The 19,269-nt window shown below is 32.1% G+C and overlaps 1 protein-coding gene across 1 annotated transcript in view; it reads right to left on the reverse strand.

Moving 5' to 3' along the window:
- Window positions 1–1,254: 1,254 nt before the first annotated feature.
- LOC118180334 (uncharacterized) overlaps window positions 1,255–19,269 on the reverse strand; it is a 104,432-nt gene continuing 86,417 nt past the window's right edge. The window contains exon 3 of the mRNA XM_085822949.1: window positions 1,255–3,327. Within this exon, the coding sequence (XP_085679075.1) occupies window positions 2,999–3,327 (329 nt within the window). The 3' untranslated portion in view covers window positions 1,255–2,998. The remainder of the gene's footprint in view (window positions 3,328–19,269) is intronic.

Consider the following 19,269-nt stretch of genomic DNA (forward strand, 5'->3'; position numbering starts at 1 on the left):
CGTACGTACGTATCACGCATAACTCAAAAAGGAGTATCCTCAGAACGTTGAAATTTTGTATATAGGACTACTATAACATGTAGATGTGCACCTCGTATTTTGGTTGCAATCGGCTGCGCCAAACGTATATAAATATATCTATATATATATCCACTCTGTTACCCGGCTCAGTGATCTCAGTTTCTTTACTCTTATATGTTTGTAAATTGTACATTTTTTGCTTTAAAAATGATTGAATTATGTTGTTCTTGGCTTCCGGTTAAGGTTTTTATGCCTTTAGTAAATCTGTATGCAATATTTTTAGAATTATAACAATTTTAAAATTGTTTAAGTGCCACTAAGCCTAATAATGTTTTTGATGGCTGCCATTGCTTGTTTACATTTGAAATAGCATAGTGGATTTGTTGTCAATATAGAGAAACTTAGCTTCTCAACAACAAAGATAACACCTTCATTTATTATTGCGAATTAAATCATGCATAATCCTTTCTGGAATTTTTTCAAGGAAATAAGTGTTTAAGATTTACTTAATTTTTAATAATTTAATTTTTAATAATTAGTAATTTTTAATACAGATATTTTGAGTTTTTATGTATTTTTGCCTTGTCGCGAAGTGTGAACTGAATTAACTGAATGAGAAATACTGAATCGTTTGTGAAAAACTATTTCTTTTTTGTTTTGTTTGCTTAATTTCTTTCATACACCGTTCTAGCTTTATTATAGTATTTGAATAGAACGTGTGGCAACGATTAGATAATTCTTTAAATGATATAAATTTTGTGCATTCTGAGTTATAATATGAACGAAATATAATACTGTTAAGTGAACCTAGCGCCAGAGTGTCGCTATGTTAAACAAATAGAGTGAATTTTAAAGAATACATTTATTCTATTGTGGTTTATGCGCTGTCGTCGAAGTAGATTTAATTAAATCCAATAAGTTTAAACGAAATGCAAGAAAAAATGCGTGTAATTTAATACTCCGTACGAGGAAGTCATGTGGTGGAGAACAAAGAGTAAAATAAATAATTATAAAACTTAAGGTGATAATGTATAAATGTGATCAAATCTAAAACATTTTGGCTTCCAAAGGGCTAAATTTTGAAGCAAATAAAAGAATAAATTAATTTTTAATTGCATTTTTGAAATCTTTTAACACTACTTGTTTTTACTACTAAAAGTATTAAAATTATTAATTAATAATATATGTAGAATTAAAATTTCACAGTTCAGATTAGTGCTTTTTTTAATCAACAGCAACCAACAAAAATCAAGATTTTATTCAGCATTCTTAATTCCGTCATTTATTGATTTATTTTACAGTGCTACATATGTAACAAATAAAAGTTATACGTAATTCTTCATCTGGAATTTTTGGAAAATAAATCATTAATTAATTCAATTACATTTTCTTACGTTTGTGGATACTAGTAATTATAAATTTCATTGAAGATGCTGTTTTTGAGTAAATTTAATAAATAAAATAATATCTCGAGAGCACAAAGAAATATTTCAAAATAAATGGTTCAGTGGCGTTCTCAATTTAGATAACTTAAGCAATTTAGTCATTTTATAATTAAAGAGCTCTTACAGTTTGACAGATATGCACATTCCAAAAATGATTAGCAATCTAATCAAATAATTCCTAAGAATAGAAAGTATTTGAATGCTTCCGTTTGCTTTTATTGTTAAATGAAGCATTTTATTTTTGAAGAACATAACTCAGAGTAATTGTTTGTAAGTTCAGGAAAACGGTTTTTATAACAGAAAATAATTCTCTCACTTTTAAACGAAAAAACATCTTTAATATTTTATGCTTTCTAACATTAATATATAACTTCAGGCCTCTTCATATTAATGAAGAATAAAAAGAATGGAGGTTAAATGAAGATGATTACAAACAATGATGATTTAAAACAATAAATAGAAAGTTTTGACATTTCATTTTCAACTTATTCAATCAATATACATTTTTTAATATAATGAATGACTTATCTTTATATCCATCAAAAGTAATATTACAAATAAACTTACACAAAGCGAGCGAAGAATTTTGTCTGAAAATGCTAAGATTTGCAGAAAACTAAAAATAAAAATTGAAAACATATGAAATTTTAAACTAACATTTCACAAGACTCTTTCACAATATACTCTAAAAGACTGCAGCAGAAAGTAGTTTCCAGCTTAGTTCTGATATCTTTCAGCTTATTTTTTATCTGTTTAAATTTTTAATTCTTGCTGCTGAAAAGTTTTCAGAGATAATTTCTAAATCATAACTAGTTTTTAAGAATTCTTTCTTAAATAAAAAACTCAACAAAAACTAGTATTTCACTTTACTCCTTTTTATGGCTTACTTGCATTTATTGTATTTCTTGAAGGACACGAATAATATTTATTTACTGTAAATCCTCGCAATATAAATGAAGTTGTTCAGATAATTTCTACAGCCATTTTGGAAACATTAAATGAAAAAAGTCTTTAATTCACAATTAATCAAAGATTTATAAATAATGTGCATTTTTAATAAAAAAATGTGTTTCATGCACAGCATTTTACTTTCATAATGCCATTATTTACATAAAACTGTATATAAAAATGGAGTGCTATTTTATTACATGAAATATTGAATGAAAACTTTAGAACTTTATTTCATGAATAAGAACTCATGTAAATTGGATACCTTCAACTATATTCAACTATATCCAATTTTTTCATTTCTTTCTTACTACTAACATGAAATATTCTGTTGGTAAATTTAAGCGTTATCAAATATATCAGATAAAGAAACAAAGATGTTGATAATAAATGAAAACTTCAGGTAGTAAAGCATAGCAGAAATTCAAAGCATAGGAGAAATTCTAAATTTTTGTAACATTTTCAGGAATTTTGGCTTCATGTTTTCTTAATATTTTCACCTTTCTGCAGCAGTTTTTTAGTAACATGAAATCATCTCAAACTCAACAAAAAATTTCAAACTTGGAATGGAACATTTGCATAGTTCATCCCCATCTCAGAGGCTGACCTAATGGCCTTGTGTGTCCTCCCCTGGTAACAGCCGTTACAATATCTGACCTAGTGTTGACCGCTGGTACTCCATTGTAGTAAGGTTTCCAATGCGCGAAGAAACTAAGTGCCCTTTTACCCAAAGGATCAATAATTCTATTAGGGCCGCTATAGAAGCGATGTGGAATGTCGAACTCATTAGTCTCTTCTGAATTTGGGAAATGAGATTCTTCAGAGCTTTCAGAAGCTGATGTTTGTTCAGCGAAGACACACGATGTTGTTAGGAACATCATCAAGAAAAGCAATCCCATCTTCACTGACATTTCTGTGATAGAAGAAGAAAGTAAAAATAATGTAAAATGCTTCTGGAGACAAAATAGTAAAGAAAGTTCGAATTATCTGGATTTTTTTTTTTTTTTTTTTTTTTTTTCAGTTTCTCTACTTTGAAGCTAAGATATCGCATTAATACCAGTTATTTACGTATGGGCTATAGCTAGCGTTAACCTAAAATGAGTCAGCAACTATTACTGGAGATCATTTGCTGAAAACATTTGCTTAAAAATAAGATTAACTAAAAAAAAGAAAAATCTGAAGGGCTTTCAGATTTTACATTACCCCCAAACGGGCGTTTTTTTTTTTTTTTTTTTTTTTTTTTTTAACGTTTTGTGTGTTACCTAATTTATTAAATATAATGTTCTTCGATCATAAAATTTAATTCAACAGTAATATCGCAAAATAATTTTAAAATGAGCTTATCTTTAGAATTTCCGATACACAGTTTCGCGCACTGGAGATAAAAAGGTTTATTTTTTGTTTTTATTTTTATTTATTTAATCAAAAATTCGCTAAAGTGTTACAAAATATGAAATCTATAATAAAACAAATTCAAAATTTCAAATTTGGGCTTCCAAAGGCCCATATTCGGTGGAGGATTATGTTATTCAAAATTGGATGGCTCTAGGTACCGTTCTGTTACCACAATGCGAGAAACATATATATATTTATGCGGATTCTTCATTATTTTATTTCTTTAAATATAACACAGAGCGATAATATTTGGTGGGAACGATTTGAAAAGTGAAACAGGCATTTAAAGTTTTCAACGCAAAAGCCCAAAACGAAATTAATAGCCCTTTTGGGTTAACACTCTTTGGGATAATAAAAACTTTGTTATTTGTAAATTCCTCTGTTTGCACATTTATAGTGTTTATCTAAAATCGGAAGTACCCTGGACTTGAAAATACTTTCTCCACTTCTTCTCCTCACGAATTCTAAGACTTGCCGGCCGGAAGATTTTCCCATTTGCATGGCATTTGACTATGTCTTATTTGTAATATTAAAATAAAAATATAAATTTATATTTTCTTACCATCTGTTAATTTTTTTTAATTCGTCGACTTGAAATTCTACTTTTAGTTTCAAACTGCTGAAAGTGTCTATAGATGTCGTCATGAAATTTCATAGGAGAGAAAAGAAAATTCAGATATGATGTTTAGGAATAATAGCTCCTCCTTGTGGACTTACCTCAACATAGCGTGGACGAAACCGAATAGCGGTTCGACATTTTTTGAACGATCAGTGATCCTGAAATTCACTTTTATAAATTTGTCTTTGATCTTTATAAAGTATTCTTTGCTTAGCTATATACGGAAAGTTTCACCAAGCGTACATAATTTAAGACCTCACTTTTGGTTTATACGCTCCTAAATTAGCTTCTAATTTGCTGATGAATATGTACTATTATCGTACGCAAAGACAATTCTTTGAATTAGTTCCAAAATGGTTCCTTATAAAATCTTAGAACAAATGGAAGGAAAAGGAAGAAAAGTATTATAGAAAAGGATGAAAAGGAAGGAAAGAAAAGTATTATAATCCATCCAGGAAGATAAAGCTTCATAAAGAATCAGATGACAACTTGACAACAAGAAATAGTTTGAAATTTACTAATTTCATTACTATATTATAGTATAGTTTGAAAAACTTGAAATTTTACTAATTTCATTACTATATTATATTATAGTTTGAAATTTACTAATTAAATTACTTTATTTTAATTATGAAGAAATAGTTTAAAATTTACTAATTTAAAGGATAATTCACTGCAGCGTTAAGTTTTTGGATATATCTAATCATTATTTGATAATCCTTTTTATATTAGAAATTTGTGCTATTTGATCTCCTATTTATTTCTCATCTGAAAAATTTTACCTCGTTTTGCGCACAAGAAAATAAGATTCCTCATTAAAGTTAACATCTTTTTTGATTTTACATCATACTTTCTTTCTCCTAAATTATATACACCCTGAAAATATTGTAAGCATTGTGCGTAAGTAATGTAAGATAGAAATGAGCTAATTTTGCAGTTCAAATCTCTGAACTTAAAATTTCCCCCACCTCTTCATACTTTTGTTCAGAAAAATTTTATTTCTCCTTTATTTTGTAAATACCTTAAATTTATCCCTTCCATCTTCTTGTATCTTTCTTTCTCACTGAAATATTTTTTTTTTTTGTATATTTGGTTGTTTTTATTTACGTCTATAAGTCTCATTTTTTACGTGTGTGGTGGGCAGAGAGTTTTTATTTGTTTTTCAGTTTAAAAAAATTCTTAAGGACTTTCGGATAAGGAACGGTAAGCTGAAATTTCTATATTAAAATATATGACATTTTTCTTACTTATTCAGGTGATTAGACTTTCTAATTAGGCGATTTGTCTTCGGTAAGTTCATTTCCGCAATTTTTTAATAAAACACTCATATGATTACAGTTTCAATTTATAATATGAGTTCGCTATTTTAGTACCGATTTCGCTATATACATGAAAGTCACTTGTCGTAAAATAAGAACTAGATAAAATAGTAGTAATGGACAGGTATTTACAGTGTCCTGCTAAGAATTTTTTAAAAGAGGTCTCTCTAATCGAGAAGAGCTAAAGGATCGTTATTGTCGTCTGTTCTACCAAGTAAACTAAGCATTTACTACAATAAATTTAGCAAGCTAAGTGTCTCTAAAGGACTAAATGATATATTCTAGCTTTGATTCCAGAGGTAATAATAATTTTAGAGATTTTGTTAAAATTTTTTGCTTTATGTACTGTTGAAAACAAAAGTATAGTTTTAACAGAACATCTGCTTCTGGAAGAATAAAGTGAATATGGGTTACTCAAATTTAACACATATCCAGTCCCTTTTACTATGAGAATGTAACACTATTTCTTCGGCAGCAAACAGTTACAAAGTATGTCAGCATGAAGACGAGTAACTCAGTCACTTTCTGCAGCAACTAGGTTTTACTAGACCAATTCCTTCAGATGGCCCCATGGGAAGAAATCTAAAGGTGTCAGATTTGGCGATCTTCAGGTCCATGACACCAGACACCCACGTCCAACCCAGCGATCTGGGTATTCAATATCCAGCCAACCACGTTCAAAAGTGCTGAAATGCGCTGGAGCTCCATCATGCTGGTATCTTAGCCGATGTGACGGATTTAACATCCTATGTTTCTTTCGCATTTATCTCGAAAACTATGGATCTTACAGTTCTTTGGGCAGTTTTTACATATTCCAAGCGAGAAATATGCCTGTGGAAATTTTAGGCAGTCTTGATGTGACATTCTGTATTATTGCTTTTCCTTTGTTGCCAGGATATAAATGAGATAAGTGTTTTACGAGCAGCATCCTTCAGGTAAGTGAGAAGGCTTGGCAGCAACGTTGACTGTTGTATTGTTTCTTGCCCAGTTATGAGAAAGACATTATTGGCACCAGCTTTCCGCCATCCGAGTTGCTCACTCAGTTAATTAGAATTCAATCGATTCTTGTTAAGCTGTGTATTTGTAAAGCTCCAGAGTTAATTAATTTTTAAATTTCGTTTTTATCCTTATAATCCTTTTTATGTATCCTGAAATCTCGCAAGCAGTGGAGATTGATTTGTAGACACGAGTCGTACTTGTAGACACGAGTCGTACATTATTGAAGTAAAATTTAAATAAAACTTTTTGTTTAAACCTTCTTCTGTGTCTGCAATTGTTTGCATGGAATGGGCGATAAGTCGCCTGAAAATCACAGTAGAAATCAGGTTAAGATAGTTAAAGAACGGAACTTAACAAATTAGCAACTTAAAATTAACACTGTAGGCAGTAAACAAGGGGATATATAAAAACAAAATTGGCTCTTCTCTCACCGGGAATCAAAAATGGATCTTCAGCTTACTGAATGGGTGGATAGATCATTATCAGTGCACCATAAAAGCAAACATGGAAAGAAAGCCTTATTCCCTCTCTCACTTAAAGGGCGAGTCGGTGTGAAGATAAGTTGACACTCAGTCAGTCAAATTAAAGTGATAAGTTATCAACCCCATATCGAGCGCCACAATAATCGATGTGATAGACGTGAGAAGTTAGTTATCCCGCTTCCTATTGTTGTGTTTGCGTTATATATGAAGAAAGTCACGTATACCACATGCAATCAGTCTCTTCAGTCACTGGGATTCGATACCAGTACGAATTACTAGTGTCCAGCGATCTTAACCTCTTAATCACTGATAAGTGTTTGTGTTATCTTCGGAATATTACTAATTGCAACTATTTCATGAAATTTTCTATTCTGAGGCTCTTTATAAACCGATATAACGAATGTATAAAAATTCTTCGAAAATGAGCGATTGTGCAAATTAAATTCTGTTTTAATAACAATATACCATTTCTGCTCCGATTCCTGTAGCTATTCTTTTGTCATTGCTATAAGATGTTTATCGCACTGAAAACAGAGTTCTGCACCTGTCGTGAAGCTTTTGTCATGCGGAAAAGAAGACGCCGTGTCACTAATACTGATACTTTCTGGAGACTGAAGGTGCTGGCTTTGAACCCTACGTCAGTTATGTTTTGTTATTAAGAGAGTTTCAAAAATTATAGTATTATTAAAGGAATTAAATATGACTTTAGACTGGATTACAGACCAAATTGGACACAGTAAATGCTTTTTAGAGAACTGAGTATTATTTATTTGGTAAAATAAAAGGATAACAACAAATAGTACAAATTTAATTTATAATTGTTTTCTAAAATAAAAACGAAAATAAAATCTTTGGAACGATTTCATGCAAATCAAATTTTCATAGGGTTCTTTATCTTTCATTATTTCAAAACGGTTGAGATTGAAAAAAGTACTGTAGATATGGTTCCGTAACAGCAGATATAACATAAAGCTTATCATATTGTTCTATGCTTCGACCTATTCAGAGAAGTTTTCTAAATTATGCCTTTAATCAGAACTGCTTTGCCAAAATTCTTAATTAGAAGATTTTAAGAACTGCTTTAAATTTAAAATATTCAAATCTATTATAAACATTTCCAATTTTTAATAAAGTTAAAGCTCATGTTATAAATTTGGCCTTCGTGCAGAAATTTATTCGTGATGCCTTGCCGTTTCAGGTAGGATACTTATTTCTATTTTCTTGTGGTATTTCAGTACTCATCTTGATTCTGTCTCAGGCATGTTAATTATAATCGATATACCAGTTGAGATTATGGAAGTGACTTGCCACAATAACTAAGCTTTCAGATCTGCGACTGGTACAAGAGACACAGCTCATCATCGTTATATTATTTCGAGGGCTGCCATAAGAATCAACACATTCGACTCTTTGAATATGAGTAAAAGGTACAATAATAATGCATCATTAAGCTGATAAAATATTACGGTTATTGTACTGTCATATGTTTCGCGCATATCAAATGTTGGGCTAATGCACGGATACATCAAATTATTATCCGAAAGCATCCTTTATAAAGTTATAAGGTATTTTCTTCCTCTTTTCTGCATTCCGTCGTGCTGTAACGGTAGCACACTCGGCGCGTATTCAAGAGGTCCAGGTTCGAGTCCCAATGAAGGCATTGCTCATTTTTTATGTCTCCTGCACCAGTAAACCTAATAACTCTATAAAATATCAGTATAGTCCTTGCAGCGTAGGAGGGGTGGACAACCCTCGGATCTGTCCCCGGGATGTTCTACATCAAAACTTGGATGGAGCTATGAGGCAAGTTTGCTATGAGGCAAGGTGATACTACATCTGTAACACCACTGGTGAAGTTCTGGTGCTTCGTCCACTTTTTCCTATTCTGTTCCGCAAATCACAATCCTTGCCGATTAAACAAATACAAAAGCCCATGATTCTATTAAGATAGTGTTTCTGTGGGGTATGATATGAAGTCAAGTGAATGCTGCCTCGCGCTCTAGAACTTAGAGGAACTGATAATTTTGGACATTGTCGGTAAAAGAATGAGAGTAGAATTAGATTATTCACTGAATTAATGTTATAATGAGTTAACGTTTATATTTAGTCCCTTTCTTACCTATTGCCTTGTAAATTCGGCTTCTGAGCATGTGTATTAATTGGAAGTTAAAACACTCCAAGTAAAGTAAAGACATACTTCTCTGTCTATCTCAGAGGTCCCTTAACTTTTCTGACAGTTTATCCCTTCAAGAACTTCTCAGCTTTTTATCAACCCTTTTCATTTTACTACTACATAAGTAGGATAGCACGAAATAAAAACGTCAGTGAGATTTTTAGATAACTTACTTTAGAGTGGCTTTTTTTTTCTTGCATGTAATATATTTATATTTAATGATATACATTATAATAAAACTTTTATTAAAAGACGATATTAGGAATGTGTCATGGACCTTACAAGAAATACATTAAACCAGTGGACGGGTCTAGCGGTCCCCACATAGCAGGTAGAAGAAAGTGAGTTCTACCAAAATTTTTTCACAGATATAGATCTCATCACATAACTGGTTTTAATTATTGAAATCAGATGTTTTATGATTCATAAATTATGAAATTCACAACTTTTTATTTCATAAAATCAATTTTAACTGTATTTTGTGCATTTGTTTTCGCTTAGTTCTTGTTTTTGTATAAACATCTTTACTTTAGCAAAGCATTAAAAATATTTGTTCTTAAAAATTTCATTATTTTAAGCTTCATATTCTTAAAAAATTGACTGATAGTAACAATATTAAAAATAAGTTTAAAAAAATCGAGAGTTTTTTCAACTTTGATTTCAAATGAAAAGTCTTAGTGTATTTTGGGTACCAACGAAATGATCCTTTTCACATAGGAGAAAATTATACTGCCTATCATTAAAGTTCTCAATAATAGGAAGTATAATTCGTTGTCGTAAAAAAGGAGCTAAATTAATTTCATCATTTAATCAGACAGTTTTCCTAAAGTAACATATTCTATACTTTTTAAAAACGTTCATTTATTGAGGTACTTCCAGTAATATTCCACAGTGTTTGTCTATTTAAAATTATAACAACAGTAATTAAAGTATTATTATTTTAAAGTAAAATAAATTTATTATATAAGTAGATAATTTTCCTCAGGTTCATTACCATTAATGTTATGTCTTAGGGGAAGAAGTATAAGGTTTTCTATAGTTATTCAAATCTTTTAATATTGCGGAATTTTCACCTTGTAAATTAAAACACACCTTGTAAATTGTTTCCTTAAAGTAATAGTTTTAAGGATTTTATTTTTTTGCTTTCATTTTAGGGAAATTTAATTTTTCAGTTTGCCGGAAAAGCAAGTTTACAATTATTTGCAGAACGTTTTAACATTCTCAAAAGGAAAAATTATATTTTCGGGTTTGATTTTAAAAATCTGGCAGATCATCCTATGGTTCTATTGAAATGAAAGAAAACAATGTAACAAATGTTTATTTCATTTTATTATTTATTTATTTCTTTATTGGCTAAGATTTTAGAAAGAAAACTGGGAATATAAGATGAAAATTATAAGCGAAGCATTAGCAAAACATTGTGAAAGTCCTTGTCTCGTCCCAACTTTTCTGGCAGTGATCAAGATCTCACAAGTGGTATATTGCAACTAAGCGAGAAAACCCAATTAGGTTAGTCTGTTTCTTAGATTCTAAATTCTTAAAGGTCCATGGAATGTGATGTGAATGCTTGGTGGCTCTTAAAAAGATTAACAGCGTTTGATTCAAAATTAGTGAATTTTAGCCTTAAATCTTCACAAATCTTACTTTTTACTCCAAAGATTTCCATCAAGCTTACCTTTCTGCTAAGATGGAAATAATATGGCTAAAATCAGGTTCTACTATGAACGAGTTTGGAAATGCAAGCAAAAAGGAAGAAACTTCAGAAGCCACTTCAGGAAATTTGCGATATCTTTATACAACATTTATGTTCATCCTAAAGTTAATTTGCAGTTATGTTTTTAAAAAGAACCTTGGATTCAATATTAACTCAAGTTTCAATTAATTTATCCTGTAAATTACATTACAATGTATGTTAATAATGCTGGTCTGATGGAATATCGAATTTATTTATGATTTTTAATTTACCTTTTCCAGCAACCCTAGATGAGCCCTGAGTCCCAATTATGTCTATCTCAAGGGAAGAAAATGATCACACTGGCCAACTTTGATTTTTGTAAACATTATTTCTCAGTTTTTCGTGATACTGCATTTCTTTGCGAAAAAGTGCAAGTAAACAGCAAGTAAACTATTCAAAAGTAACTAAATGCTTGCTAAAGTTAACAAAATACAATATATACACCTTCGCTTAATCCAAGATATATAATTTAGAGTTTAGTCCAATATATACTTGTATGTGTACCTGATCGGAGAAGCACCGGTGATCCCACGTAAGACTCATTCGAAACGGTCGAAATGAAAAAGATATTTCAACATTCTCTTCTGTCAAAAGAAAATATATTTCTAAAATACTTCCGCTTTAACTACTGTTCTGTATCCTGTTCAAATCTATTAACTTCCTTCAAGATATTTCAGAAAAGTTCATGTGAAATCTTTCGTGAAAAAAAGTTATTGTAAGCTAACAATATTTTGCTTTTTGATACAAGGAAAATAATAATAATAATAAAAGAAATTCTTCCAACATACACATTCTGAAGGTTATGTAATAATAAATAGAACTCTAACCGCTACATCGTTTTATATTAGTCTAAATCCCTAAAGAATGTCCTAATGTATTTTCTTAAGCAAAAAGGAATCTCGCAATTATTTATTCAGTGTTTGAAAATCGAAATACTAAATTTATAGAAATGCTTGGTTTTTCAGATTTATTTGTTTTTGTATCTTTCAAGGTATTTGCTTTAGAATTTGTTCATTTCATGTATTCCAAACTTTTCCATTTGAAACGGTACTGTATCCTACCGTGAGTGTTTCTTAAGTTATTCATTTTGATTTCGATTTTAACATCTAAACATCTAAAACATATGACAGGTACCTAGATATACGTCCCTCAAGTAAAAAAAAAAAAAAAAAATTCAGTAGCCAGAGGGTATTTTGTACATGAATTAAAGGTAAAAACGTACGTAGGTTGAATAGCGATAACTTTATGAAATATGTTATACGTTTGTTTTTGTTTGTTTGTGTGTGATTATGGCAATGCCTCGAGGGCTATCTGCCTAAGAGGAGGGATGCCTTCGTGGAGGACTTTTTAAGGGAAACTGGCTCGTATACACGTTACACATGGGGAAAACCACGAAAACGCCCATGCAGCCAGCCCGTTCGCGGGATTCGAACCTCGGACCGAACTACCAGTGTTCAGCGATTTTACCGCTCGGCCGCTGGTGGGCCGAAATATGTTATACGAGCAGCCATAGTAGACTTAGTTTTAGGCAAAATTCAATTTTTATAAATAAAAACAATTTCTAAATGCTGTGACATCTGCTATCGGCTGACCAGCGGCTGAGCGGTAAGGTCGCTGAACACTGGTAATTCGAATAGGAGTACGAATCCCTGCAAACAGGCTAGCTGCATGGGCGTTTTCCCCTTGTGTAACGTGTATACGAGCCAGTTTCTCTCAGAAAGTCCTACACGAAGGCATTTCTCTCCTTAGGCAGATAAGCCCACCAGCGGCCGAGCGGTAAAGACGCTGAACACTGGTAGTTCGGTCCGAGGTTCGAATCCCGCGAACGGGCTGGCTGCATGGGCGTTTTCGTGGTTTTCCCCATGTGTAACGTGTATACGAGCCAGTTTCCCTTAGAAAGTCCTCCACGAAAGGCATCCCTCCCCTTAGGCAGATAGCCCTAGTGTGCTTTGCCATAATTAAATACACCACACCACACCACACCTTAGGCAGATAGTCCTCGAGCCTCGAGCTTTGATTAGCCTTGCCATAATCAAATAAAAAGCTTCACCAAAGCTTCACGCTGTTTAAGCACATACTTTGGTAACCTATGTCCATGAAAACTAAAATTTAATTGTGAGAAAAATTAAAACATGTCTCACACGTTCTCTTTTGTAATCACTATGAGAACATCGAGATTAAATGCTGCCCCAACAAACTAAATGCACTTTAACACAAACTGAAAAATTGCCAACTAAATACAATTTTTCACCAGAACTGGACAAATCAACTTATTGTATACTCTTCTCGTAGACTTCTTTAGGAGTGAATGAAAAGTAAAATGCAAAGAATTATATCGTTTCCGCCACGGGATGTTGTGATGCAATCGTCGGTTTATCAAGCCGGGTATTCAAATAACCATAGATCTTCATCGGGCAAAGGCGAAGTTATTATGGAGGCACCTAAGTAGGCGACTACCGCTACAGCCTCTGTCCCTTCATAGGAATCAGAGAAACACATCAAAGTTAAACATTAAATTAGGCAAAGCAACTACCTTGTGTTTAGCGCAGATTTTGCCCTCAAAATTGATAAATTGTCTTAACTAAAATTCTACACCAAACACAGTTTCTTTGCCTTCATTTTACGCCACATGTTCTTCCACATGGAAAGTGCGCTACCCGATAAGAATTCCCAAGAAGCGATAGTGGGTGATCAAGTATGTGAACTTAACGACAGATAAAATATGCAATATTTCACTATGCCCACCACTTCCAAAACAGAATGTATATTAAGTGGTTTGCAATCTTACAGTATTTGCAGTTTGTCCTGTTTCCAAATAATCTGTGTTGTATATTCATTGAAATAAAAGAAAGCTATAATGATAAAATTTAAATTAACAAGGGCATCATTTAAAACAGATCACTGAATTTTTTTCCAACATAAGGAAAGACATAATCTTAAAAAACTATTCTTTTGAAATCTTCATGCGTGATTCAAAAAGGTATATGGTTTTAAAACAGTTTCTCCCAAACTTCCAAACTGAATATTGGCATTTTTTGCATGCAGATTAAGATCTTATAATCTAATGCTTTGTCTGATGACTTCATTCTTTCTCATTTTACTTTTCTTCTTCCTGCCTCTCTTCTCTTTCAATCCGAACTAGATAAGGTAAGTGAATGACTTTGAAAAGTATGCTTAGGCATGTTTGCTCAGAGTATTCCTCTAAGAGGAAAATAAATAGTAGATTATAAAAAATGGGCTTCTTATTAAATGCTTAGAATTTGCTGACATTTTTGCCAGATTATAACGATTTTCCGGTGGAAAAGCGGAAAGTTTTTGGATTTCAGTACTTCCTATTGTCAGTTTAATAAAAATATTCTTTCGCATCTGATTTAGGTTTGATGCTCTATTCATCTTGCTTGGGAAGCTTCTGTTGATTTATTAACTTAAATTTTAAATGGGGAAAATAATGAGCCATATTTCACTCCATTAAGCTCTATCATTTGTAAATCCTACCAATATTTGCTCGATTTTGATTTCGCTTGAAATACAGATTCCCATCTTTCTAATTTTTATTTCCGGTTTAAGTAAGAAGCCTATAAGTTAAATGTTGGAAAAGTAGTGATTAAATTTCCAAAAGGATTTATTTTGAAAAAAGCCAAAATTTTCCTTTCAAGACGAAAACATAATAAAATTCAAAACACTTAAAATTTCACAAATGTATACTATGATGTAACTGAAAGAAATATACGAAAACGGAATTTGATTTTAAACTTCATATACATCCATAAACAAATGACGACACATGTAGAGCAGTTAGCTTTCAGGGTCAAGGCTTTAGTTTTTGAGGTGATAACTCGGAAAAATGTTTTGACTCTTGCCTTAGGTAGGCCCATCAGTGGTGAAGCGATATATTAGCTGAGCACTAGCACCTCGGTCCGGGAATCAAATCCCAGCGAACGGGTTGGCTGCATAAGCGCTTTCGTGTTTTGCCCTGTGTGTAACGAGCCGCCAGGTCCCTTAGAAAGTCCTCCACGAAGGCATCCCTCCCTTTAGGCAGATAGCCCTTGAGTGCTTTGCTATTTTTAAACAAACCAAGCAGATCGAATCAGTTCTGTATAGATCAGATCGAATTTTTTTTTTTTTTTTTTTTTTTTTGTTTCATCTTAATATTTAAACCTGTAACTTTTTTAAGTCCGTTTTCTAACTTTACGGAATTTTCACTCATTGAGCTATTAGATCTAATCTGAAGTCTTCAGACTACAACTTTTAAAAGATTGCCGTGATTCGGTAAAATAACATTTTATTTTTCTGTTTTTCCTGCTTAACGTCACTATGTAGTGAAAATCACGCGCCTTTATAGATGCAAATCGAATACGGTAACTGTAAAACAAATGCAGCTTTATATAGAAATGTGTCATAAGAAACACTTATGGTACGATCCTAAAAGACATCAGAAAGAGGAATTTGTAGAGACTATTAGACTATTAAGTATGAAACTCAACTGAAGTATGAAACTCAACTGAATCTCCTCGATGGGAATCGAACCACAGATTTTCCACTTGATAAATGGACGTGCTAACCATTTGCACCACGAGAGCACGCACGTAGAAGAGTGGCAATTCTTTAAACTCCCCCTCATAGATAAAGCGACTAGGTAGAAGCAGGACACACAGGTGATTAAATCTGAGTGGTACCATCCATCACAGTTTGTCGAATGATAGCGCATATAGTAATACTGTTATGAATTTTGTATATATATAAATAATTTTAGTGAAAATTACATCGGAATTGTAATTTCTAGCAAATTATAACGTGAAAGGACTCAAACGGGCGAAGCCTCGCCAAAAACAAGGTTACTGTAGTAAATCCTTTTACTGGTGAGGTAAAAATGGCTATCTCCCCAAACTGACGAAATAATACCAAGCTGTCGATGGTTTTGGCGACTTTTTCCATCTCCATATTTGGCAAGAAATCGACAAAAGTTGCCAAACTTGCTGACCATTTGGCGATATTTGAGTCCAATCCCTATGTAGCTGTAACTGTAACTGTATATGGCTTCCAGCATTTTCGAGAAACTGAAGGTCCTGGGAATTTCTCGGTGGCTGTAGAAAAACTATATAAGACTGGAGAGAACATGACTTCTCAGTTTAACACGTGATGCGCGCTCTTCCTGGACTCCGTTTCCCTCTGGCCAAGACTGATCGGGATTTTTTATGTTCCTCACTGCTGACTTCTCATATTGGGATTTATTCATATTTCTTCAAGGACGAGGCCCATTGCAGAAGTATCCGATGCTGCAGTAAAGTACCGGTAAAGAAACCCTGCGTAAATGCTAGTATAATCAAGGTACCAAGTTCTCAGTTTGGTTCAGAGTTTAGCTCAGAGTATTGACAGTACTGACAGCTTAAGTGTTGAGGCTTTGTATATTGTCTTGCGTTTAATGTTTGAAGTGGTAACTACTAATTGTGTTCTGTCATACTAAGAAAAGCTGTACAAGGGGTTTTGTGAAAAGCTCCAGAAGTATAAAATGTTCCTTTTTAGGAAAAAAATTCATCAAGCTATCATCGGTTCTGTGCGCATTCAATCCATTGCAAATCCATACGCACGTAACAATACATATTTTGAAGCCAGCAGACACTACAAATCAGTCTTTTGTGACCTACTATTCTTTTGCTGGAATTTGAATCTCGAATTTTCCAGCTAGTAGTTGGAACAGTTGGCAGTACTAACACTTCAAGAGTACGTACTGGGAATGCAATAATTCTTTACATTCTGCTCAACTTAAAAAGTAACCAAAAAGAGGTAGGAGACCCAGTCATCCAAATCCAGACGGTGAAGAATTACTATACATTGCATTTTAGTTCGGGTATCAGTGTAAGAAAATTTTATCGAAGCAGGAACTGCGAAAAATCAACTATGCCTTCCGCTGAGACTGGAACAAATTGCTAGCAGAATGTGTTATCATTTAACCACAGAAAACAAGAAGGTAAGAATGCGATAAATCGTTATATATTCATTAAAAGTTCAACGATGTTTGATAAAGTTACTTTAGGAATTTCTGCCGGGAACAATGCTGAAAATGATTACAACTCATTCTTTTCTATGTTTCTATCCACAATCCTTTGGCAACCTATGACCAAAATTCCGATTCAACTACTAATAATTAACTATAAGTATGTAGACTGTATTTAACTGTAATACGTTGCTTAGAAACACTATTCGTGCGTAGATATGATGTTTTAAAGAGGAATTTGGAATATATAGCAAACTAATAGGAACTGGATCTCTTCTGCCTTTAGAATGCATTTAATTTAAACTCATTTGAACATTTAACACCTTCCTAAAATTCCATATTAAAGGGATTCGATAGCTTTTTAATAAACGATTATCATACAATTTTCAGTTTTTATATAAATATGAAGTACATAGAAGTGTAAAAAAAACGCATCTAAAGTTTGAGTTTAATTTCTCGTAAAACTCAAAAATATAAAATCTCTGATTTTACTTGATTAAAAATCTAATTCAGGATGACAATTTCTCATATAATTTTGCAGCAAATAATCTACTAATAAGCCAGTTCCATAGCTTCTCATTTCTTTTATCGGTTACTATAGGAAGTGATGCTAACAGAAAAAAAAAAAGTAATCAAAAGGAAAGAGAGGACAAAAGAGAGAATAACATTTTCTACAAGTAAATCCTTTTGTTTAGGTCAACAAAGCACCCCTTTTTTAATAAAATGGAAACGGGAAAGAGAAATATCTTTAGTAAATGTTACTTTAAGTTCAGGTTTAATCAGTAACTTTCTTCCCTACAACAGTGGTATATAGGAATGAACTATAAAAGCTCTTGGAAAATAGACTTTCTAATCTTTTGTACATTTTTTTCCCTCAGGAAGAATTCGAATTTTATTTCTGACAGAAGAAACCATTTGTTGTTTTAAGCTAGTGGTGGATTACACATCTTAAGACCTTTCTGGCTTTTTTCGCAGGCGGTGTGAAAGTGTTCGGTTTCTGTACACACAACTGAAATGATAAAAAAATTACTATTTCAAAACTTTGGCTGTACTTCTGCAGTTGGAATTCTACAAAAATAGTTAAAGGCTTCAAGTTTTTCTAGTATTGATCAAATATTTCCTACGTATGTTCTATAATGCTGATACCAAGAATAACAACAGAAACCGAAGAAAGCACATGTAGAACTTTCGGAGCAAATATTTGAAATATGGATTTGCTGAACATCAGAAAATCACAAAAGTGAAATCTTCAGCTATATTTTATCTTTTGAACTTGTCATCACACATCAAGTGCTGATTTTAAAACAAAATATTTCTTTTACCCTTTTTCAGTTTATCAAATTCAGACGTAGAAACATTCCTTTGGAGTGATTTCTCATTCGTACCTTTCTTGACGTAGTATTATTTTAATAGATACATAGAAGATTTCCTAAATTGCTTTGTAAGATCTCCAGTAATGATTTCCGAGTAAGCTGCTGTAGAAAACTGTATCAGACTTTGGAGAAACTGCATTATCATCTGGTTTACCTTATTATTATAAAATTAAGAACCAGTTGACAGCTGATGATATACAGAAGCACGTAAGCATTAGTAATAGTCAACGAGTATTAACCTACTGCTACCGTTGCTTAAAATTTATTAGAAATTCATTTAATTGAAAATTACAAAGTGGCGACCAAATGTAATATTTTCTAACACTACTTGTTTTCATAATGGCAATATAAATTTAATATTAGGATAAAAAACCATGTGATATATAACTATTTTTATATGAACCATAGGATAGGATGCACAATTATTTACATTAATGCACAACATGTGGGTGAATTCGGTTCGAATAATGAAAACATAATTTTATTTTATGCTACGTGTAAATAAGCATATAAAAATAATAAAAGAGAACAAAAATTAAAAATAATTTTATTTTATGCTATGTGTAAATAAGCATATAAAAATAATAAAAGAGTTGAAATATAATAAAAGTGGCCTGAAAATATTTCAGTTACATACAGTGCATCTATAAAGTTTTAGGATTAACTTTTAAATAAACGAGCAACCCGACAAATTATAATTGAGAGCATTTATTATTATGAATTTTCAACTTGTTTTTCATTAAAACATCATCTACAGTTAATCGT

This window comes from Stegodyphus dumicola, chromosome 8 (genome assembly GCF_044657685.1).
Source record: "Stegodyphus dumicola isolate Sdum_Otavi_A_Nest chromosome 8, ASM4465768v1".
NCBI classification, from domain to species: domain Eukaryota; kingdom Metazoa; phylum Arthropoda; class Arachnida; order Araneae; family Eresidae; genus Stegodyphus; species Stegodyphus dumicola.